The following is a 24,204-nucleotide window of genomic DNA, read 5'->3' as shown; positions in this document are numbered from 1 at the left end:
AGACAGTTGAAAGGGCCCGTGTTCCTCCCAGCCTGGCATCATCCTATCTGGAAAATAAACCCCGGGCCAGGATCACATAGACTGGACAGAGATCCAATGGATCTGATCCAATCCCAGCCCAAAACACCCTTACCCTGGTCAAAGGAGTTGAAGCTCTGCCACAAACGCCAGTAGAATGGGTGGACCAACATGCCCCTTACTTGTTGCTAATGTCACATCCTCTCTAACAGCCTCTGCCTCGGGGTGTAATGTCATAAAATACAGGAGTAGCAAGGGCCCCTGTTTCCACCCTTATGGGCAGTGGCAGAGACTGTGGCGGTGGTGACAAGTAAGGGGCACATGGTGGCAGTGGATCCACAGTATGGCAGTGGGAAGATGTATGAACACCAGTCCACTACCATGCCGGTGGGGGATGACCCGGAGCAGATCCCGGGGCAGGATAGCATGGGCTTGGCTGGTGCTATCCTGCCCATCTGTTTATGCCCCAGGACTAGCAACTGGATTTATTCTATTACATATAAACCCAGTACTATTCCCTCCACAACTCTGGTCAGGAGTCTGCTGACTTAATTGCCTATTATATGAGCAATGGCATTTTCTTCAAGCTTGCACAGGGTGGAGTAGGGAGAACAGATGAAGTAGTGAAAGGACCTGCTCACTCCATGCACCCCATTTCTCAGATTTCTGGCTTCAAGAGGAAAACATACAGCTGAGACATCATGAGAGCAGGTGGCTTGGGCAAGCACCTCAGCCAAGGTATAGGTGATTGTTCAAGCCAGCCTTTCAATTCCATGAAGTCAGGAAACCAGGGATTTGCAAAACAGGCTGCAAAGAGCTAGAAGCCTGCTTCTCCTGACTGCCTCTCTCTTCTGCCAACATTGCAGATATTTCCCGGCGTTGTCTTCTTGGCACTTCCTTTTTGTTGCCAACGCTGCCTTCATCACTGATGTAACTAGACTGATAGAGCACACAAGATCTTAGCTTCTATGGCTTCCTTCTGTGCATGAACTCCCATACCAATAAACAAGCTATCTACTACCAACGTAAAGAGCAGCAGATGAAATGTTGGAATCGACCATTAGCATGGGAAATACAATACCCTACACAGTCCTAATGATCAGGCAAGACTACTGTTTGTAAAAGTGGAGTAAAAATTAAGGAACACTATCAAACTCAATCCTAACACTATTTGAAATGTAGATGTTTTGAAACCTCAGCAAATTCACACCACTAGACTAAATTTGGATGACTGTGCATTTAACAAAGCTCAAGAGAAATAACACAGTAATCCACAATAATCATAGGGCTGAAGTTTGCCAAGAAACAACCGAGTCTAAACTCTCCCTATCACACACACACACACACACACACACACACTGTTAATAAACTGATAGTCCTTACATTCCTGACCACAGCATCCTATCCAGTGTAGTTAGTGCCCAAAGAGTAAGTGGCTCTAAATTACTCAAATAAGTAAGCTAGTTTTAGATAGAAAGCAGAAAGTTAAACACCATGCTGCAATTTTTATTTTTGCTACAGACAGAAGGCTTTCGTTTGCCTCTTTCAGCCCTTACATGCTTCCTATTTCATTAGGCTGTACACTAGAAAACTGTGCAAACAAGGCTAAAATTGCTGAAGCTGCCATTCTACATAAATTTATCCAGTTATTGAACACAGAGTAAACTGCCTTTAACAGAAATTGTTTTCATACATTTTACAACTATACAGGTCATCTGAATATCAAATATACTCATCTCTTTCTTTCTATATGAACAAACCCAGCCTACTCACAGCCTAGACCTTCTGTGTGTGTATATGTGTCTTCAAATTGCCTAGCAGTGTATGGCAACCCCATGAATTTCATAGGATTTTCTTAGGTGAGGAATATTCAGAAGTGGTTTTGCCAGTTCCTTCCTCTAACATATAACCTAAAGGTAAAGGTAGTTCCTTGACATGAATGTCTAGTCATAACTGACTCTAGGGGGTGGTGCTCATCTCCGTTTCTCCGTAACATATAATCTACAGTACCTAATACTGTATTCATTGGTGGTCTCCTATCCAAGTAGTAACTAGGGGTGACCCTGTTTAGCTTCCAAGATTGGACAGGATCTGGTGCCTTTCAGGTATTTAGGCTAACATCTGAACCTTATAAACCAAACCCCCACAAGCATTACATGCCATTAAGTAATTATCCTCAATTAGCCACTTCCTTCCATTATTTTTAATTTCATCATCCTGGAGATAACTTTATCAACTCAAGAACCTTATTTATCACGACCGCACCAATTTGTCATTTGATCAACTGACACTGCTCAAATTCATGCCTAAAATCATCATGCCATTTTAAATAGTGGAGGATATAATTGGCTGTTTAGCACTATAACAGAAAAGTACAGAAATAGGACTATATGTCATAATGGGAAGAAGCAAACAAAACTGTAAAAAAAAAAACAACCACTGGCACTGCAATATACACAGCAAAACTAACAGCCAGTCTCTTTCAAACAAGCACATTACAGTGCTCCACCCATTTTGAAAGGTCACAATCCATCAAGAAAAACAAAATCAAAACATCTGCATCTGAATTCCTAAAGCCAGCTCATCAGTTTGTAGGCTGAACTCGAAGCTCACATTCCACGTTATGCTTCAAAGGTGCATTACCAGCACTGATAAAGGGAATGAAACTTTGACCACACATACCAGCAAAGCAGGGGAAAATGAAATAAAGTACATTTTGCCGCAGTAACCAAACTTCTGCTAAGCAACTTTTATTTTCAAAAGACCATTTATGACTCAATTCACAACTTGAAGCACTCACTAGATCACCACTCTTTACCCAACATACAATACACTTTGTTGGACAATAGAGTACAAAGCATTCTACACATCTGATGTTGTTATATAGCTCATTTCTTGGGATCTTGGGGCATGCAAACTATTATTTTGTCTTCCCTACAATTCAATCTAGTTTACAAACATTGACCAATGCTTAGGATGGTCACTGACTTTTATGTGAGAGCTATTTTATACTGCCCTTACCCCAACACAAACATTTCCACTGAGTTTAGAATTATTTGATATTACATTTGCAACTGTAAGCAGTTAAGTGACCCAAAGACAGAATCATAGAGTTGGAAGAGACCACAAGGGCCACCCAGTCCAACCCCCTGCCATGCAGGAACTCTCAGTCATATCCCAGCATTTTAAACTGAAGCCAACACAAAGATTTACTGTCAAAACCAGCATAATGTAGTGGTTTGGGTACTGGATTAGGACCGTGGAGACCAGGATTCAAATCACCACTCAGCCATGGAAACCTAATACGTGGCCCTGTGCAAGTCACACTATCATAGCCTCAGAGGAAGGAAAAACCCCTCTGAACAAATCTTGCCAAGAAAATCCTGTAATAGGTTCACTTTACAAATGACTTGAAGGCACACAACAACAACCCTAGCATGTCACAGGATTGTAGGAATTTAAACATATGGCAGGAAATGCCAGAATCCCAGAGAAAGAACCCTGCCTAAGATTTATCCATTGGCATTATATCCCCCCCCCTCACACACACCTTTCCTTTTTTGATGTCCTTACTATGGTAGAAATGCTAAATCAACAACTGTGACTCATTGGAGGGAAAGCATTTTAAGGAACATATGGAAATACGTATCTTCTCATGCTTATGCATTCTAATTGCTGTTGCTATGTGCCCGCATGTTATTTCCTACCTGTGTTGAGCCTAAGGTGAACCTATCACAAGGTTTTCTTGCTAGGATTTGTTTAGAGGTAGTTTGCCATTATTTTTCTATAGGGGATAACAGTGCTTCACAGTTCTATCCTCTGTAGGTTACTTTTTAAAGTCATGTAAGGTGGAGACTGGAGACAACCACCGATCCTTGTTAAAGCGAACTCCAACCATTAACTGCATAATGAGGGAAGTCATTTTTTTTCACCTGAGTTTTAAAAATCACAAGCAATAAGTCAATAGTATAGTAGGTCCTAGTTGTACATTGGTAAGTTATTCTTAGCATATTAATTCTCAGCTATAGAAACAGTGAAGCCAAATAATTTCATTCATGAGCCCATTTTATTTATTTGATTTATAACTCTCCTTACAAATCAACCCATAAATCAGTTTCGGCTAGCAAGTTGACCAAGATAAAGCAGGTCACTACTAACCCCATAACGCATGGGAAAGTGATGCCAAGAGACATGTCTAAGGCTATCTAACAAACTGACTGCTGGCCTATAATCTTCTCTGAATACAGATTGTTTGGCTTACTATACACTCTTAATTGACATAATGTTGCATCAGGTATTGGACCCAACATGTGCATGTAACTGAGACTTGAGAAAAATCAATGGGGTTCACACTTACACAAGTAAATGTGCACAGGACTGCCAACTTAAGAAGACGGACACATCTCCTAAACTGTGGTGGGAGTGATCTGAGTATACATTTCCTGCCCTAAAAACAAATAGCCAGCAAATGTGTATTCAAACCAGCTATGTCATAATTTATAATGGATTTCTGCCTGCTTTCCAAGCCCACAGTTCTTAACACATTTACTTCAAAGTCCCATCACTTAAAAACAAGCTTCTTGAAATTCTAATATTCCTTATGTCTGAGAGGAAGAAGTTAGGATCAGGCAGCCAAGTTAGGCCAAGTTTTCCACTGTGTTCAATGTTTCCACTATGTGGTCCCTGCATAGAAAGAAATAAAGGACACCATTACACGCATAACAATGAAGAAAGGTAGGAGTGTTTCAGTTGGTGAAGGCAGACAAGGAAGTCTTCTTGTCGTTGTTGTGTGCCTTCAAGTTGTTTCTGATTTATGGTGACCCTAAGCCAAACCTTTCTTGGCAAAAGTTGCTCTGAGGAGTTTTGTCACTGACTTCCTCTGAGGCTAAGAGAGTGTGACTTGCCAAGAGTCACTCAGTGAGTTTCAATGGCCAAGCAGGGATTCGAACCCTGGCCTCCACGGTCCTGGTCCAATGTTCATGCCACAATGGCTCTCTCATGGAAGTCTACACACACATGAAACTCAAAAACATTTCTAAAAATCTCAAGCATAAGAAATCCCTTTCTTTGGACTTCCTCACACCGAGGTTTTAAACTGCAATTATAGCAAGAGAATAGCCCATTTTGTCTGTGAACACACACATTAAAGTTCTTAAGATGTTAGCCCCTTCTTCAAGCATCTGCTCATCATGGCCTAAATCTATATCTTAGTCTCAACTACAGTAGACCCACTAAAATCTGCAGGATTTGAATGATGATCCACCAGGTTCCCAATGATACAACTGGTCTACACTAGTTTGGATTAATAACCAGGTTCAGCCCTATGACTACAAGCCTGAGGAGGAAGAAAACAATGTCTCTTAAGGCTTATGCAGGTTGAGTCTCCCTTATCCAAAGTGCTTGGGACCAGAAGCCTTTTGAATATCTATCAATTCATTTATTTGATTTTGGAATATCTGTATCTGCATATATGTACATAATGAGATCTCTTGGAGATGTGACCCAAGCCTAAACACAAACCGCATCGATAAGCAGTGTAGAAATGTACTTGCTAATACTAATTCTGTATCCACAAATTCTGCATCGACTAATTCAACCATCCATGACTTGGAAATGTTTTAACCCCAAAAAGCCAACCTTGAGTTTGCTATTTTATGAGAGATACCATTTTACTATGTCACTGTATTTAATGGGACTTGGACATTCACAGATTTTGTTATACACATGGGATCCTAAAACCAAACCCCAGCGGATACCAAGGACCCATGGTATGTTTCATATACACCTTATACGTATAGATGAAGTTAATTTAATACAATAAATGTAAATAATTTTGTGGATGAAACAAAGTTTGTTTGCACTGACCCATCGGAAAGCAAAGGTGTCACTATCTCACCCACCCACCCATGGGAAAGAAACTGGGTTGTTTAATATTTCAGATGAAGGAATTCCAGGTAAGAGAGACTCAACCTACGCTTGGATAAGAGACTTATCCAAGCATGCATAGTCCACACTCATGGACTCTCATCTCAATATAAGATTGTAATATTAATGTAATATTAAATAAGACGCTATGGTGAGATAGGAAGGCGCCACACAGCATACAGCAAAAAGTAACTAGAGAGAGGCAGGTTAAGGGAAAGCGTTCAGGCACAGAAATGGCTGGTACATGAGGAGCTGTAACAGATGGCAGGCTGTGCACCACATCTCAAATGAGTTGGTTTTCTTCTTATCCACTTGCTTTCATCACATCTGTAGATGGCGATGGCGAAAATGATGGCTTGGGCGACCCTAACTTTAGCGTTCATTTGTGTATTGGCCAAGAGGACCGTCGCATCAAAACCAAGAGGGTCTAGCTGTGGCACCTCAAAAGTAAACAGTTTTATTTGGCAGAATGCAGGTGATCAAATATGATGCAATGCATGGAAATTACCACGTGCCCCAAAAAAGTGCATTAAAAACTAAGGCAATATGTGCGTATGTGTGTGTGCGTTCTTAGTTTTTAATGTCTTTGCTGTCATTTCGGTACACAAAACCCACTCTATTTCTTCTTAGGTAGATTTATGTGGGACCAAGCGGGGGACCAAATGGGCTGCAGTTCACACAGAAGGATACACTTGGCTCAAAATAAAAATCTACCTTAAAAACTAAGGATATATATATATATGTGTGTGTGTGTGTGTGTGTATATATATTCATATATACATATACACACATATATATATTCATATATACAGATATAGATATATATTCTCTAGCACTGAGGCAAGGACTCAAACTGGATGTATGTGTGTGTGTGTGTGTGTATATATATATATATATGTACGTGTGGATGTATGTATGTGTGTATATATGTGTGTGTGGATGTATATATGTGTGTGTACATATGTGTGTCTGTATATATATCTCTGTGTGTGTGTGTGTAGATATGTACTGTATGTGTGTGTGTATATATATGTTTGTGTGTGTTTGTTGACGTACGAATGCGTGTGTGTATATGTTCGTGTGGATGTATATATGTATATATGTATGTGTGTGTACATATGTATGTGTGGATGTATATATGTGTGTGTACATGTGTGTGTTTGTATATATATCTGTGTGTGTGTGTGTAGATATGTACTGTATGTGTGTGTGTATATATATGTTTGTGTGTGTTTGTGGATGCACGAATGAGTGTGTGTATATGTTCGTGTGGATGTATATATGTATATATGTATGTGTGTGTACATATGTGTGTGTGTATATATGTGTGTGTGTGTTTGTTGACGTACGAATGTGTGTGGGTATATGTTCATGTGGATATATGTATATGTGTGTGTGTGTGTTTGTGGATGTACAAATGTGTGTGGGTATATGTTCATGTGGATGTATATATGTATACATGTATGTGTGTGTACATATGTGTGTGTGTGTTTGTGGCTGGATGTGTGTGTGTGTATATATGTTTGTGTGGATGTATATATCTGTGCGTGTACACATATGTGTGTGTGTATATATGTGTGTGTGTGTGTTTGTGGATGTATGTGTGTGTGTATAGATATAGATACGTACTGTATATGTGTGTGGGGATCTATGTATATTTGTGGATGTATGTACACACACACACACACTTAGTTTTCCTCCTCCTGCTCCTGCTCCTGCTCCATCTCCCTCCCTCTGAGCCCAAGGAGCGCCAACGTGGCGTGGCGGCGGCTGGAGAGCGCTGGACCCTGGAGGCCAGGCTTCAGAGCCGTTGTCCTGCCTCGGGCCAGTCACACTCTCTCGGCCTCAGGGAAGCCAAAGCCAAGCACACAAGCCCCCCTTGGAGGAAGCTTGCCAAGAAGCCCCTTTGGGCGGCCAGGAGTCGGAAAGCACTTGGAAGCATACAACAACAAGGCGAGGGAGGGGGACTCCGCCCCTTCTCCGCCGTGCGACGTGTCACTAGCGGAGCCCGACGGGAGAAGGCTCTTCCTGCTCCTCAGTCCTTACCTTGTTGGTGGGGACGGTGCGGAGCCGCCTGAAGACGGCGGCCAGGTCCTGCTTGCTGGGCTCACACATCCCGCCTCCGCCCGACTCAAGCTCTTCTCAGGGACTGAGGCTCTGCCAGGCGAGGCAGAGTCAAGAAGGAGGCCAGCGAGGGGGCGGGGCCTCCTGTCGTTGGCAGGGAAGCATAGTGTAACGCCGCGCATGCGCACAGGCCCCGTTAAGAGGTACTTTCCTCAGGGCTAGGCCTAATGTAACGGTGCGCATGCGCAGAGGCCCCGTTAGGCACTTCCCTCTCAGGGAAGGAGCGCTAGGGAACCCTGGGAATTGTAGTTTATTGTAGCTCCAGAGCTCTCCAAGAGAGAAGGCTAAATAAATGTCTCACAAAACTATTGTAGCACCAAATCTCTCCAAAAGAGAAGGCTAAATGCCTGACAAAACTATTGTATTATGGCTCCAGAGCTCTATCTGACAGAGAAGGCTGAATGTATACCCAGAACTACACTTCCCAGAATTCCCTAGCATTGAGCCAAATTGGAGTGAAACTGGGTTATTTCTGCGCTGCGGATGCAGCCTAGAGGAAAGCTTACGTTGCTTTAACTGGTTCAGTGCTAATGAATCCTGGGAGTTGTAGTTTATTGTGCTCACACACACACACACGTGGATAAATATCTCACAAAAAACTACACTTCCCAGAATTCCAGGGCAGGTTAAAGCATCCTCAAAGGGGATTATTTCTGCAGTGTGTTTTGGGCTCTAGGAAAGCTCATGCTTGCCAGCTTCTTTCATCCAGTTAGGTCCAAGACACTTTGAGTAATCCAGTTTGAGACCGCTTTAACTGCACCTGGGATTCTGGGAAGTGTAGTTTTGTGAGACATGTAGCCTCCTCTGCGATAGAGCTCACTGAACTACAATTCCCAGGATTCCCTAGCACTGAACCAAGGTCTCAAACTGGATTGTTTCCTGCAGTGTGTCTTGGATCTCAAGACCTCTTTACATGCTAACACAGCTCCCTCTTTGGACTCCATTTTAGGGGGGTCTAAGCGTTGGACTCTGGAAAGCCACACTCTCTCAGCCTCAGAGTGAGAAGGGGAAAAAAGCCTCTCTGAAGCAAGCCTGGAGTTGCAAGAACAATCCAGGTTGACACTCCTTCAACTGCTCAAATGTTGTGGGCTTCTGGTAACTGGAGTTTGTTTTGGCACCCGTGCTCTCAGATAGGGAAACCTAAGTCTCCCAAAAACTACACTTCCCAGAATTCCACAGCACTGAGGAGGAGGAGGGAGGCCTTCCTTCTCTCTGCCACGTCTGCCTTTGCCTGGACTGCTCCACCCTCAGAAGTGCCAGCCTCAGTCAGAACTGAACCTGCCTGAAGGGGCATCCACAAGGCAGAAATAATCCAGTTTGGCCCCACTTCAATGGCCATGCTAGGGGATTCATTAAGTACTAATCAGGCTGTCATCCATGTTTATGTAACAAGATAAGGCAAGACAATCTTTATTTAAGATTGTATCAAAGCATACAATAACTTGAAACACATATGTAAATGGAAAGATTACATATAATATAAAACCAATATAAAATTAGAAAGGTTACATTAAAATGCACAAAGTTAAAGAGTAAAATTAAATTGTCAGATTGGATTGCAGCACTGGGGATTATCGCCATTATAAAATTATGGCATTTGGATATAGATCCATTACTCGGGCCCCTTTTTAGTAGCTCACTCTCTCCAATTTTAACTACCAGTGGCAAACATTTTGCAGCCAACAGCATTTTGATGCAAAACAATTCAGAACAGACCGGCTTGCATCTCAACAAGCAGACAATCAGATGGTTATGACACTGGTTATAAAATGTGTGCTAGGGTTTCAACTACTTGTTGTAAAACTGTACTTGCTGTAGTTGGGGCCTTATGGTGGAGCAATAACTTGCTGTAAAACCGTCAGGAAATAGAGTTCCTGTTGTAAAGCAATGCAGTGCAATGACAATTTTAATGGAGGCTTATGTAGGTTTTGGTGGGGCAGAAGTACCTGATGCGTAGGATTCTCAGTGCAGGAATAGAAATTAAAGGAGCTCCCTAAGGATTATTTTTTTAAAAGAACTGAATTGCAATGTGAAGTCGAAGGCCTTCACAGCCAGCATCCATAAGTTTTTTGTGAGTTTTTCGGGCTATGTGGCCATGTTCTAGAAGAGTTTATTCCTGATGTTTCTCTGAAGATGCCAGCCCCAGCTGCTGGTGAAACGTCAGGAATAAACTCTTTAGAACATGGCCTCATAGCCTGAAAAACCCACAAAAAACAATTGAATTGCAGATTTCAATCCCCCCCTTAAAACAGTAAAAAGAGTATAGGTCAAATGTGTGAATACTAATGACCTACCTTTGCTGTATTTTATGAATATATTAAAAGTAGTTTATGGAGAGGAGGGATAACCAGATCAGTCCTCTTCTGCAGGCAGTGTGCATGACCTGCCTCTCTTTATGTGGTTCAGCTCCATGAATAGAGTTGTGGGAACATGGAGTACAGGCCACCCTCCAGATTTCAGCTTTGACCTTTGGGGATTTGATTATTTGTTTGCGGATTTGATCAATTATGTTCTCTATAGGTCCTCCTGCGCAAATCAGCTGGAAAATGGCCATAGAGATATGTTGAAGAACCGAGACGTTCCTAGGGAAAACACTTCTCTAGGCATTTCTAGGTCCTCCAGCTGATTCTGTGATCAATTTCTTGCAGATGTTGACCACAGAGTTGCACTGGAGGACTTAGAAGTTACTAGAGAAAACATTTCTCTAGGTATTTGCAGGTCCTCCAGCATGACTCTATGATCAATTTCTTGCTGATGTTGACCATAACATAGCACTAAAGGACTTAGAGGTTACTAGAGAAAACACTTTTCTGGGCATTTGTAGGTCATTCAGTGTGCTTCTATGGTCAATGTCTGGCAGATGTTGACCATACAGCTGTGTTGGAAGACCTAGGGGTTCCTAGAGAGGTGTTCTCTCAGGTAAAATCATTCAGTTGTTGTTTTTATTAGCGATTTTCCCACTTTTACAGTGGTCTTGTGCTCCTAACTCCAGTGAATGTGGAGGACCTACTGTACATCCTAATGAGAAGACTGGATATAAATGCAAGGGATCCCACCTTCTAATGACAACTACATCCCTAAATATATAAAGGTTGCATTAAATAGTATGGCATTTCTATGAAAAATAATTACTAGTTCTAATAAGCCACTTGATTTGTTCTCAGAACTGAAGACATGAAAATATGTAGAGAAACAGTTCATACAAACAGATAACATACTATACATGTTTAGATCCTGTGTGTTTTGATATTTGCTGCTGTTGTTTTTCAGAGCAGTGCTTTCTTGCCTGAAAGTCCTTCTGGCACTTTTGAGGCAAAGTCTGTGTCAACATAGAGCCTTCCATTAGGATTAGCTTCATTGCTTGTTTAGACATTAACTTCAAGAAACTAAAGTGGCACTTGGGAGGAAAGTTTATTCTCCATGGTAACTCTTTGTATTAGAATTTTCTACTCTTACAGTTACAGGAAGTTTCAGATTTTACAAGTTATTATAAAATAATTGTTTCCCAGCTCTGTCTGAAATTCTGAACAGTACAGTACTTGCAATTTTAGGAACAACTGTCATGAGCGGTTTGATCATTGCACTATGACACTGGAGACAAGGCTTCGAATTCCTTTTCATCCATGGAAACCCACTGGCTGGCCTTGGGCAAGACATACTCTCTCATCCTTAGAGAGAGGCAAAGGCAAACCCTTTGTGAACAATCTCTCCAAAGAAAACCCTGTGATAGGTTCAGCTTGGGGTTGCTATAAGATGGACACAACTTGAAATTTTAAAATATTGTTGTTTTTTTCTGACACCAACAGATGAGCTGACCATGGCTGAATAATTTTTTATACAAGAAATGTTTAGAACGGTTTCCTTTCTAAACCTATACACCTACCACATATACTCGACTGTAAGTCAATGTCATGTATACGTCGAGGACAGGTTTTGGGACCAAAATGATGGATTTTGCTATGACTCATGGATAAGTCGAGGGTAAAACTTAGGGGTATGTAACAAAGGATCTAAGGGATGAAGCAAAGCAAAAGAATGTCTAAGAACATACAAAATTCCAGCAGACATAACTCTTTGTGTTCACTCTTAAGGCTGGATGGATGAGAGAGTAGAGGGGGTTGGTGCTTCCAGGACAGATTATACTCTTGCTTTTCACCAAGAGATGGTTCCCGCTTTTAAATAAGAGTTAAGATACAGTACTTACATTGACCCATGGATAAGTCGACTCAGGTTTTTTTGGGTCAATTTTTTTACCTAAATTTCTAGACTTATACATGAATATATATAGTAACTTCATCTGCTGATCCCATCTAGAGAGTATCCACTGAAAGAGTTCACACTCATGTAAATCCTTTTAATTGAGTAGATCTGCTTTAATTGGGATGAGCAACTGGACTTAGACTGTGGTGGGATCCACTGCAGTTTTTTTGACCCTTCAACAGCCCCCCCCCCCAAATCTTCAAAATGTAATGAAATGCCAATATTGAATTCAGTTTTACCTTTGTACTGAAGCTAAGCCTGCTTAAATTGAAGTGCACTGTCTTTCCAATACAGTAGGCTCTTAGTATCTACAGATTCAACCATCCAGACCTTGAGAATATTTAAAAATATGTAAATTCCAAAAAGCAAACCTTGATTTTTGCCATTTTATATAAGCAATACCATTTCACAAGACCACTGTATTCAGTGTGACTTGAGCATTCATGGATTGTGGTTTCCACAGGAGTACCGGGAACCAAACCCCAGCAGAAACCAAGAGTGCACTGTACTAGGTTGACATGGCTTGTAGAACAGCAAATGCATGAGACAGTGAGATACAATGCAACTAGTAACTTGTCCAATCTCCAGTTGTTTCTGAGTATTAGTAAGAATTACAAAGAAAACCCCAAACAGACTTACAGCTTTAGTTATATAAACTGACTATACAAGGTATAGACAGGTGCAGGATTTTAATAATGAAAATGTTTTGTACATACCCTCACCATGTTGGGTGTAAATGTACTTTTTCTAGGCTGTGGAGAGTTCTGAAAATTCATTATTTAAAATACATATTGACTAGTACTTCAGATCACCAACTTACCAGCAGCCATTTCCAAAGCACCATGGCAATTGTTTAAAGTATTTTCATTTGTTTTTAATAAGATAAAAGATTAATTCATGTATAAAAATATAGTAGTCTGGTTTTGTTTCAGCTGAATCCACCTGATCCAGATCTGCCCAGGAACAAGACTATCTACACTAGCATTTGAGTTGATGTGTAAATCAAGTTGAAAATTCTATTGTCTTTATTTGTCCAATGAAACATGTAGGCAGCATTTTAGGGTATGTTCCATACAGTCATTCCCTGTCTAGCTCCAGTCAAATTCACTTTCTCCCCTCAGGTCTGAACAAAAGTACATGTTATATTGCATGGTATGAGAGTCTAAATTCAGCCCATTTTGTATTTTGAGGGCCTATCTAGGAATACAGATTCAGTCTATGTTTGCTGGGATTATATGAACCTGCCTGTGCTCCAAAAATTCAGTCTGTTTCTGGAAGAATTCAAAGTGATGTTAATTACTTTTAAACCCTATGCGGCTTGGGTCTAGACTATCTGAAAAAATGTCCTCTCTCTATATGAGCCTGCCTATGCTCTAAGATCTGCAGGATAGGGCTTTCTCTCAGTCTCACTGACAGAGGCACACATTTATTTCATTCTTCTGTCTTTTATCCTGAAAAGGGACCCAAAGCAGCTCACAAAACAGTGGGGACATGGGAGAGAGCCTTCTTAATGGTTGTGCCCAAGTTCTAGAATTCCCTTATCCATAAGGTCTGTTTTTCTACCACGAGGTACAAATATTTATTTAGGGAAGCATTTGATTTTTAATATGTTGTGGCAGATTGAGCTTTTAATAGAGAATGCTGCAATTCCATATTATGTTTTATATGTGTTTTTAATCTGCTTTTAACTTGGGATTTTAAAATAGAATATTGGTTAAGTGTTAACTTTTGTAGTAAGTTTTTTAGTTACATTGCCTTTTCTAAAGATTGTACGCCACCTTGAATCCCATGCTGGGAAGAAAGCTGGATATAAATTAAATCAAATAAAAAATAAATGAATCTAGCCCAAGGTATTATGTGTGAGCATAATACACAGCTTTTACAGAAATTAGAAAGTGGGGGCTCTGTTGCATTTTAACCAAGATCATTTGTGGTGTACATAGCTTGGACACACAGTTGCTCCTGTTTTTATTACAAATGGACAAATCTGTTTTGTTTTCTACAATTTTTGAACTTCTGATACACAAGTGTGTTCTGTCCATATCCATTTGTGAAAGTTTTAGTAAAGTGTCTCCACACCGAAGTAATACGTATTCCTTATCATGCATGATATTAGGCAGAATCCATTAGAAATGTGTACAAAAATGAGTGGGAGAAATGTCTCACAAAACCTCCGAGACATCAACAAACTGAAGAATAGCCTGTTCATGTGCGAGTATTATTTAATTATTTCATATTAAAATGCGAAGCAAATTAATTCTTTCCCATCCCTAATCATTGTCCATCTGGCATCTGCAAACTGATAGTTTTTCTAACAGTCCAGTCACAAATACCATGTTTACAATTTTAAAGAAACACAACAACCTCACCAGTAAAACAGTTCAATAGGTTTAAGATTTTATTTTTAAAACCGTATGCTATACAGAAAAATATTCCAGACTTATTCATGCCCATTTGCCGCAAATCTTCAATTTCTGTGAATTATGCTGAAATATTACCATAAAAGAGAGATCCAATATTCTAGCTTGTACAATTGAACTTCAGATGTTAATAAATAATTCAATGACCAAAAGCAAATGCCAGAGAGCATTTACAGCATTTTAACTGCTATAAATTTATTTCAATTACATTGCAGCTCCCTAATATAGCCTATCTACTTACCTGATAAAATTTAGGTTTTCTATAAAGCAACTTGCTCTAAAATGTTCACAATCCAGCTATTTAAATTTCCTACAAATGTTTATGATTCAACACTTTTACAGCTGATTTGCATTTGCAAATAAGTAGATTTTACAGTGTTCTGCTACAATAATCCACAGTGGGGCTAATGCTAGTCTGTATTTGGATCCACAATTTTACTAACAAATATAAATCTTAGGATATACTATTATTTTCACTTTATTCAAGAATATGGATCACAGAGTACTTAGGTTTCATTCCAGGGTGCTGTGGATGCAGTGCCCCTGAAAGATCCCCAGAATGCACAAAACAGCTCAGATGTTTTCGAGACCATTTGAAGGAGTCTTATTAGGCCATTACAATTAATGGAAAGCTTGTACATGCCTCCCAAACCCCCATCCAAGTCTCCTTACTCCTCATACTCGAGGAATGTTAGGTGAACCTTGGATTATTTGAACAGGCAAGTTTTGGAGGCACTGAGCTTTATGTGGCCTTATGGACAGACACTTTCGCAACATACAGGCCTCTTACTTCCTATATTATGACATAATCTTGTAGACAAATAGGAACATTTTAAGAGTGCTACATCCACAGTGAACTGGACTGAGCGATTGGTCTGCTTTACATTTAAACATTTATATATACTGATAAAGCAAATTTGAATAGGTCTGCCATTTAAATTGTGTGGCTTACTGCAATCCACTTCAAACTGAAGCCAATAGCAAAGTCACATTGATTTATTGTTACCAAAACTATACCTGAAATCTAATGCATAGGCAATAGGTTTGCTAATTGGGATGTGCTCTTCAAATATTTGAATATCAAATTATATATACATATACACAACTTAAGAGCGTATCAATAAAAAGCACTCATCTATTTTTACAGTCTCTGCATGAAAAAATAATCTTCATATATGTTTAACTTTCAAAATCATACAAAATAATTAACAACTTGCAAAGTATTACGCTGGTCAGCAAGAATATGGTGGGGAATGGTTTAAATATCTTATTTTTTAGAAATCTACCTCAAGTCTTCATTAAGGAAATTCATTTTTCAGGTGTCAAAATACATGAAAAGCATTCACAAGAGAAACCCAAACCTTAATATTTGCAGACAATTCTGCTACACTGTTCTGTAACAGACACAATATGGCATTTACACTATTAGACGATGCTAACAGCATGAAAAAGATAATACAATACAGTGTGGACTGGGGAATACATCTGAATCATAATTTAAATAGTAATTGTCAATAAACTACATATGGAAAAAATGGCATACTAAATAGCCTTTAAATAAAAAATGCATCTTTCAAATATTGCTAAGAACAGATACAAAATTGCAATTCTTTAAAAAAAAAATCAAGTTGCAAATTATTGAAGGTCACTTTAAAAAGCTGATTTAAACAAGAGCCAAAATAAACCACCACCCAGAATACTGGGACTGAGGCATAAATTCAGCAAATTCTGAAACAATATACAAATGCCATGATAAAACAGTAAACTGGCAACAGGTGCTAAAATCATTTTTTATTTGTTCTACCTTTTTCTGTCTTGGTTGTTTTGTGCTGCATACAGACTGCCTATCTTCTCCCAGTTCCAGCTTCAACCGTTTGATGATTTCTCAGGGAACCAAGTATCAATCCATCATTCTGCTTCATTAAAAGAAATATACACACATTTCTACCAGTTCCCCTCAAGTATCACACTGGCTGACAGGTACTACAGCACTGTTAAAAATCATGTATCACTGGATTGGCTCCACATAGTTTGCTGGATAGAGGCCAACTTGTCCATTGTCCAGGCGACCTTTGCACCAGCCTTGTTCATCTTCATCTTCTATTTTAGTTAGCTCTTCCCCTGAAGAGAAAAATAGTCAATGGACAACCTTTAAGTGATAATCTTTAGATGTTTTTCAGTAATTTCATTTCCACAGCAATTACAGGACTCCTTCTTTATAAATATCAGGATTTTTTTTACTGCATTACTCTCTATTCACTATACCAACAATGGAGAAACTATGCCCCAGAAGACACATGTAGCTCCCTATGTTTTTGAGGGCCTTAATCCCTCCAGACTCCCTAGATCACCTCTTTTTCTGACCAAAGATGGGGATTCCTTTTCCTGGAAGTCTTCAATTTACCTTTTATAAAGGTCATATCCAGAAGTGGACTTCTAGTCACACTTGGTTTTGTTCTTTTCATTTTTGGGTAGCCTGTTCATGCCCATGGAAGTGCCTTCCTAGACCTACCACATTAGCCAATCCCTTTCTTATACAGATAGGATGACCGATGAATTTACTAAAACACTAAACTAACTAGAAAAAAATATATATCAGGAACTACTGCATATGCTCAACTATAAGTCAACCTCATGTATAAGTCGAGGGCAGGTTTGGGTGCCAAAATTATGAATTTTGCCATGACCTGTGGATAGATCGAGGGTAAAACTTGGAGGCTACTTCAGTGTGTGTATGTGTACATATAGCAAGAGAGACTCTAAATTTGTTTCAACTTTGGTTTCAGCTTTCACCCAGACAGCCATGGCCAGCAGAGCAGGAGAGGGACTCTGTCTTAAAGCAATTAATCACTCAGGACTCTTTCTGCTTGGCTCAAGAGAAAAAGATAATCTCTTCCCACCACATGGGGAAATCTGAAAGAGCTGCTATCACATTACCATAGTGACCCATAAATGAATTGACCTGGTATTTTGGGGTCAATTTTTGGGCATAAATTTTTAGACTTATAGATGCTGACAGTCAGTATACTTCAACACAACAAAAAAAAATCCTTTCTGGGGGTCAAAAATCCTTTCAAAGATTGAGAATATGAACATTTGTGTGAACAGGGCCCATTTTTGAGTGAAGGCAGATGTTCACACATTTCTCATGAAGTGATCTAAGGCAGTGCTACCCAAAGTGATGGTACCGGGACTAGTGCCAGTCCTAAAGTACTGGTTTCAAAAAAAGAAAGAAGCAATTGTTATCAACAGACTCAATTATGCCACTTGTCAGTCCCTCATATTAAATAGTTTAAGAAGCAATGATTTTAGGAATATTGAGGGAGGGGGTTTTATCCATTTAAAAACACTGCTACTTATTGACTGACCCCCAGGCTCAGTCTTCATCTTTTCTGGAAATGAGACTGGTAACACTCTAGGACAGGGGATACCAACTTTTTGACTCGCAGAGCCCTTATTTCTATGGCGAAGCCCCTAGGCCTACCTGTGTTGTACAAGTTAATGGTGTTTAGTAATACAGTTGCCCCTCCATTTTCACAGACTTCAGATCCGCAACCCTCACTTACTTGTAAGAAGCAAATTGGGGGGGGGGGGGGGTTTAAAACCGGGCATGCATGTGTCCCCATTCAAGCCTTTGGGGCTGTGAGTTTGTATTTTTTTTTGGGGGGGGGGGTAACGGAGGGCTTATTGTATATATAAGAATATATTCTTATTCTTTAATTTTATTCATTTTTTATTTCTTTTATTTTCCTGGAGTGGCCGCGGAGCACTTGGGATGTGCATGTGCAGCCCTAAGGGCTCATCAAACCACAGGATGGAAACTGCTGCTCTAGGAAGATTTTTAAAATATGATAATGCTGCATGGATACTGTGGCAGCAGAGTAACTGCCATTTTATGTCCCTCACTGGCATCAACTGGAATCTTTCCCAAGGCATTTGTAGCTTTTTACACATGGGTATGAACCTACTGTCTCCACCACTTGAAAATGAAATTAACAATGCCTTTTCCTTTATTAAAAATTATACTAGCCATACAGTAAAAATCATATTCAAAGGGGGAGGGGGCTTCTTATGACATTGCTTATTACAGAAAAAGTTAATATGGCGTTTTAATATGTTTAGCTTGGAGATGGAAGACTGAGAGGAGACATGATAGCTAAATATCTGAAGGGATGTAATGCAGAATATGGAGTAAGCTTGTTTTCTTCTGCTCCAGACACTAGAACACAAACCAAGAGATTCCACCTAAACATTGGGAAGAACTTGTTGACTGTAAGAACTGTTTGACAGTGGAACGGACTATTTTTAAGTATGAGGGACTCTCCATCTTTGGAGGTCTTTAAAAAGAAGTTGGATTTGCATCTTTCATGAGTGCTTTAGTTGTGTATTCCTGCATGGTGGGGGGGGGTGGTGCTTAGATGGCCCTTGTAGCCTCTTCCGACATTGCAAAGATGCAAGGATCCAAGGGTACTTACCAGTCTTAAAGCTGAGTTCATCGTGCTCTTGACCCTCATAATCATATAATGCTCGTACTCTCACTTCCATTGTAGGGGAGGCTTCCTCATCAAATGGATTAGTTTCTGCTTGGGCATCAGTGGATGAAAATGGATTGTTTGTCTCTTCATCAGACCACTCTGCACCATAGCTTGTTTTCTCATAACTGCTAACGCTAAACACAAGGTGAAAGTATTTTAGCTTGCCTAGCAGAACTAGATGTCAGAGAGTTGGATACATATGCCAACAGGGTACCACAAGACACATATTTGACAATGTTGTGCTTCATGATGTCAGACATCAAGAACAAAATCAATTTTAGCATGAAATGCATTTAGAGATACAAAGAGTGTACATACAGGATGTTAATCACCAAGACAATATCAAAGACCAGGAACAACATATCCTCTTGAACAAAAATGGTAAGCGGTGAGAGTGCCTCAGAAGGGACACATCCAATGAGCACAGGTAGCAGCAAAATTCCACAAGCAGTTTCTAAGCACACTGCCATAGTTAAAGTTTGTGGAACCGGGGGGTGGGGTGGGTGGGGGGAAACAACCAGAAAAACAGAAGTGATAGAGCATTGGTATGTTAGTCAGGTTTGCAACATGTACACAATAATCTCTGAACAAGGACCTCATGCATTGTGCAATAGTGTTTTTGTAGAAACCCAGAGTTGGAAACCCTGATAGAAAAGTGTAAGCTTGAAAAACAATTTGAGAACAGTCTTTCACCAACTTTTTGATTTTATTGTCCTCCTTTTCACTGACAGTACTTCCAGTATCCTCTTCATCTTCAAAAGGATTGTAACTTGACTGTACTGACTGCACTGAGTTACTCGGGACACTAAGGTTGCTATTTGGGAGAAAAAAAGGATTAAGGTGACCCTATCATTTTATGGAACCAACATATCTCTATATCCCTGCAGTTAACACCAAAGCCATAAAAATTATTTTATTTCTATGGCTTATCTTGTTAAAACACTTTTAAAAATAAAACTGCAACTGACATATTAATACACCGTCTCTCTTTCCATTCTGACAATGTAAATTCTAATATTTCCTTTCAGAAACAACATCTGCTCTGTTAATTATAATACAGGAATATCAAGCAATGTCTCCAGTCTGGTTCTGACATCACAAAGGTCAATCATAAGCCTAGGATTCCAGTTTCCATCTTTGGTTTGAGAGTAAACTATGATGAGTGATTACGTAATGCATAGCAAACTACAATAATCACTATCTAGGAAATCAAAGACATTCACTAGCCTGGATACTCTAATCCAGCCTCTATTATGTCAGAATCAGGCCAGTTTAACATTCTCACAGGGCTAAGACATCCAGCAAGACAATAGTGCATTGGGAAGGCCTATCACTAAATATGAAACACTATTTGTTTCTTTCAAAACAATGATGGGCAACTTGTGGCCCCTCAAATTTTGAACTTCGGCTCTCATCATAATTAATTTTAAAGCACTGCAGTATAGCAACATCTGAAGAGCCTCAAATTACCAATCCTGTTTTAAACTTTAATGATATCATTAATACCTTTTTTTTAAAGATATGAGGACCAGTATACATTGTAAACTAACCTTCTAATCAGACAAGCCTAGCATCATATGGCAACTGCAGAATGCAGAGGGTTATTCCACATACTTTATTCTTTACAGGAATTACAACATAGTGGAACAAGCCACACTTCTGTAGGCTCACAGAATAAATTTACATTCACATGTTTTTCCCCCAAAATACATGAACTTGTCCTGATGTATGAAAAATAACCTTTGCTGATGAAACTGACTGATCAAAGGTCAACAGTGTCCTTTATTACTGTTAAAGCTTCACTGCCCTTCATTTTAGATGACAAAAAATGAGTATACAGCACAAGACACAGTACTAGTATGGCTAAATTTTAATAAGAAGTATTAAATATTAAATCAATGTATTTAACAAATTAATAAATTAATAAGTAACCACTCCTGTTCATACAACATTTTACTTCTCACAAACAATGCAAACACATAATACGTTCACATAAGTATGTTAACATGTGACTGTCAGAATTTCCCATACTGCCAGTATCTGTATCAACTATGTATCCATAGTTGTATAGTGTCCCCATACAGACAAGCAGTTGAAGATAGTTGGAACAGTAGCTAAACAGAGGGAAGGGGGGTTGTTACTATGTTACTGCCTCCAATCTCAAATACAAATACTTGCTACTATTCCTTCTTTTAACTTGTAAGAATAACTCTTCTAATGGTATAGGATTTGTTTGTCAATACTGCAGAATTCGGAAGTAACAGCATCCTATAATCAGCAAGTGTGAATATCTAAAGAAAAAACAAACCTTGAAACTGATATCCCACGACAGGAACCAAAAACTGATTAGCTAATAATGTCAATTCATTCTGATCATGACTGATAATTTTTCATCTATAAAAATATCCAAAGGCAGGTCACCTGTTCTAATACAAGAAATGGTGACACCTATACATACATTACTTCCTGTTTCACTTTTTTGTTGTCCCATTTATTACAGAAGCAGACCTACTTAGTCCTGATAAATTTTATAAGAAATGGCAACCAGTGAATTTACTGGAAGTGACAATTATTATGAAAGGTACCACTGTTTCATAACAGTCCACATATATTAGTGCAGAGGTAGGCAACCTGCGGCCCGAATGCGGCCCAGCGAGGCCTTGGGACCGGCCCCAGCCCGGTCCTGCCGCCGATTTTCACGCGAGGGGCATGGTGGGGCAATTATCTATAGAAGCCTCACAAACATGCATTTATCTTAACATTTTTTTAAATCAGCATTTTTTTTCGCGTGTCCTCCATTTTTTATTTTAAAAGTGCCCTCCATTTCAAAATGTTATCCTACATTTGTCCCGGTTTATTTATTTATTTAATTTTTTTTTTTAAAAAAAAATATTTAATTATTTATTTTTTGGCTTCGGCCCCCCAGTTGTCTGAGGGACAGCAACCCGGCCCCTGGCTCAAAAGGGTTGCCTATCCCTGTATTAGTGTATAAGAACTAGCATTTCTAGTTAAATGTTTCTGTGGCTAGCAAATGTGCAACATGGTCTCTGCCTCAAAGTGATTTGTTGTTAGTGCTAAATATATCACTATCAATCTCAATATAAAATTAGTAATTTCCCCATCTATTTTCAACAACGTGACATTTTGTGTAAATAGTATTATCTGTCTTACTCTGAAAACGTTCAAATCTTTAACCAAAGATGTTCAGAATCATGACACTTTTGTCATGGGTGGACAAAATTCTCAAGTGACTCCAAGGCTGGGTTTCCAGATCTTGATCTGTCCAGAATGCACAGACTGCCCATTTGGGGGGGGGGGGGGGGCGGCATTGGAACTGCCTGTCCTGGAAGCTTCTAGGAGCAACTGGGAACCTTTTAAATAGGTCAGAAGGGCTTCTTGCATTGTTAAACATAAAAAATACCAATTTTTCCAAACAAGATATTGGTCTCCAGCCACTTTGGATTTTGACATTTTTGACAATTGATGTGATTTCCCTTGGTGGGTCCCGGGCAGAAATCTGGTCCCAAAACCACTGCCAACTGCTCATTAAGTTGCTGAATGACTAACTACCCACCCATCCCCCCATCCCCAGGAAATCATATTTCTAGTTGACACAATCTTCTAATCCAATCTCTGAAAAAATGTAGACCTAGGACTCTCCCCCATATTCCAACAACACCAGGCAATGCCACCTTTTTCAAAAGCTATCATCTCCACTGACTCTGGAAGACTGAAAGATCATTGGCATTCTTTAGAGGATATAATCTCCCTTGGTCTGGAATGACTAACATTCAGGGAATTACATCATCTCCAAATTCAGTCAATCTAATGACGATTCTAACTAAGGCCTTGCACACTAATTTTCCAAACCTACATATTTCTAGTGTATTCTATAATCCAACTGTTTAAGAATTTAGTCAGCAAATGGTGCTAAGATAGCAAAATCAAATACCTGCTATTTTTCTGCTGTGAAACCTGATCTCCTGTCTGGTTAATACCAGTCAGTGTCACCCCATCTGCAGCTTTCTTCTTCTCTCTTCTAGTGAGAGTGCGGTTCAGATCAGCAGACCAGTCCTACAAAAAAGGAATATGCAAATGAAGCCTTTAAAACTACTTGCTGACAGAAAGCACCATCCCCACCTTCATCTCTATCTGGAGGTCTCCATCTCATTTGGAAAAAAACCTAGCAATATCTGAAAACATAGCACAAAATGCCTTGTCAGTTTCTCTACTGCTGAGATAGGCAAAGGAGTTAGCTACCTTCCATAGGTTTGACACTTACTAGATTGCTAATGCTTAATCCTAGTTCTGTTTTCTAGTTACTCAAGGCAATATCATATGACTGGCTACAAAGAGGCTCAGGTCCAAATGTCTTTGAAAGAAGTACTACTGTAAAGCCTGGAACCCCCGCCTGCTATATAGAAGGCATTTCCCTTCGTTGCATTCACTTCGGTGGAAACTGACACTGTGAGATCAACAAAACTCTTTGAGAATCTTGGTTTTTAAAGCTACTGTATAACTGAGGTTTTAGATTACAAAACTGCTGCAATACCAAGGGAGACTTGCTAGCAAAAGTTCTAGTCATCCTTGCATATCTGAATCCCTGAATTTTAGATGATTCCAGAGTAGATTTCAACAGGATAAATGTAAACTGACTAACCCTGGATTCCTGGCTTTGATACTCTTTTCCTATATTCTGAACTAATAGGTCAGTGTCACACTACACTGTTATATCATGATTATTTCACTTTAGCTATGGCTGCCTCCAGTGGAATTATTGAGCTTGTAGTTTAATGAGGCCTAAGAGCTCTCTGGCTGAGAAGTTTAAATGTTCCTCCCTAAACTACAAATTCCAGGATTCCACAGGAGGCACCCATAGCTGTTAAAGTGGAATAACAGCTCTATAACAGTGATATTGTCAA

General features: G+C 39.6%; 2 protein-coding genes across 15 annotated transcripts in view; both read right to left on the bottom strand.

The window, feature by feature from the left end:
- The window catches only part of ARFGAP3 (ARF GTPase activating protein 3), a 39,134-nt gene extending 30,927 nt beyond the window's left edge, over positions 1–8,207 (bottom strand). For 2 of the 5 annotated variants that reach the window (XM_089524999.1, XM_089524998.1), the window contains exon 1: positions 7,990–8,206. In XM_089524999.1, coding sequence (XP_089381125.1) covers positions 7,990–8,058 — 69 coding nt within the window. In that variant the 5' untranslated portion in view covers positions 8,059–8,206. Of the gene's footprint in view, positions 1–7,989 lie in introns of all 5 variants that reach the window. The other 3 variants (XM_089525001.1, XM_089524997.1, XM_089525002.1) reach the window with 3 other exon arrangements.
- A 6,918-nt stretch (positions 8,208–15,125) lies between these two features.
- Positions 15,126–24,204, bottom strand: part of LOC149312614 (protein kinase C and casein kinase substrate in neurons protein 2) — a 68,655-nt gene continuing 59,576 nt past the window's right edge. For 8 of the 10 annotated variants that reach the window (XM_089524994.1, XM_089524992.1, XM_089524995.1 and 5 more), the window contains 4 exons: positions 23,235–23,356; positions 19,980–20,096; positions 19,223–19,416; positions 15,126–16,868 (listed from right to left, as the gene is read on the bottom strand). In XM_089524994.1, the coding sequence (XP_089381120.1) occupies positions 16,756–16,868; positions 19,223–19,416; positions 19,980–20,096; positions 23,235–23,356 (546 nt within the window). In that variant the 3' untranslated portion in view covers positions 15,126–16,755. The remainder of the gene's footprint in view (positions 16,869–19,222; positions 19,417–19,979; positions 20,097–23,234; positions 23,357–24,204) is intronic. The other 2 variants (XM_089524988.1, XM_089524989.1) reach the window with 1 other exon arrangement.

The sequence above is a fragment of the Sceloporus occidentalis genome, unplaced genomic scaffold (assembly GCF_023333645.1).
Source record: "Sceloporus occidentalis isolate IW3139 unplaced genomic scaffold, rSceOcc1.0.p SCAF_5, whole genome shotgun sequence".
NCBI lineage: Eukaryota > Metazoa > Chordata > Lepidosauria > Squamata > Phrynosomatidae > Sceloporus > Sceloporus occidentalis.
Note: the sequence above shows the minus strand (reverse complement) of the source record. Positions and strands in the feature narration are given on the sequence as shown.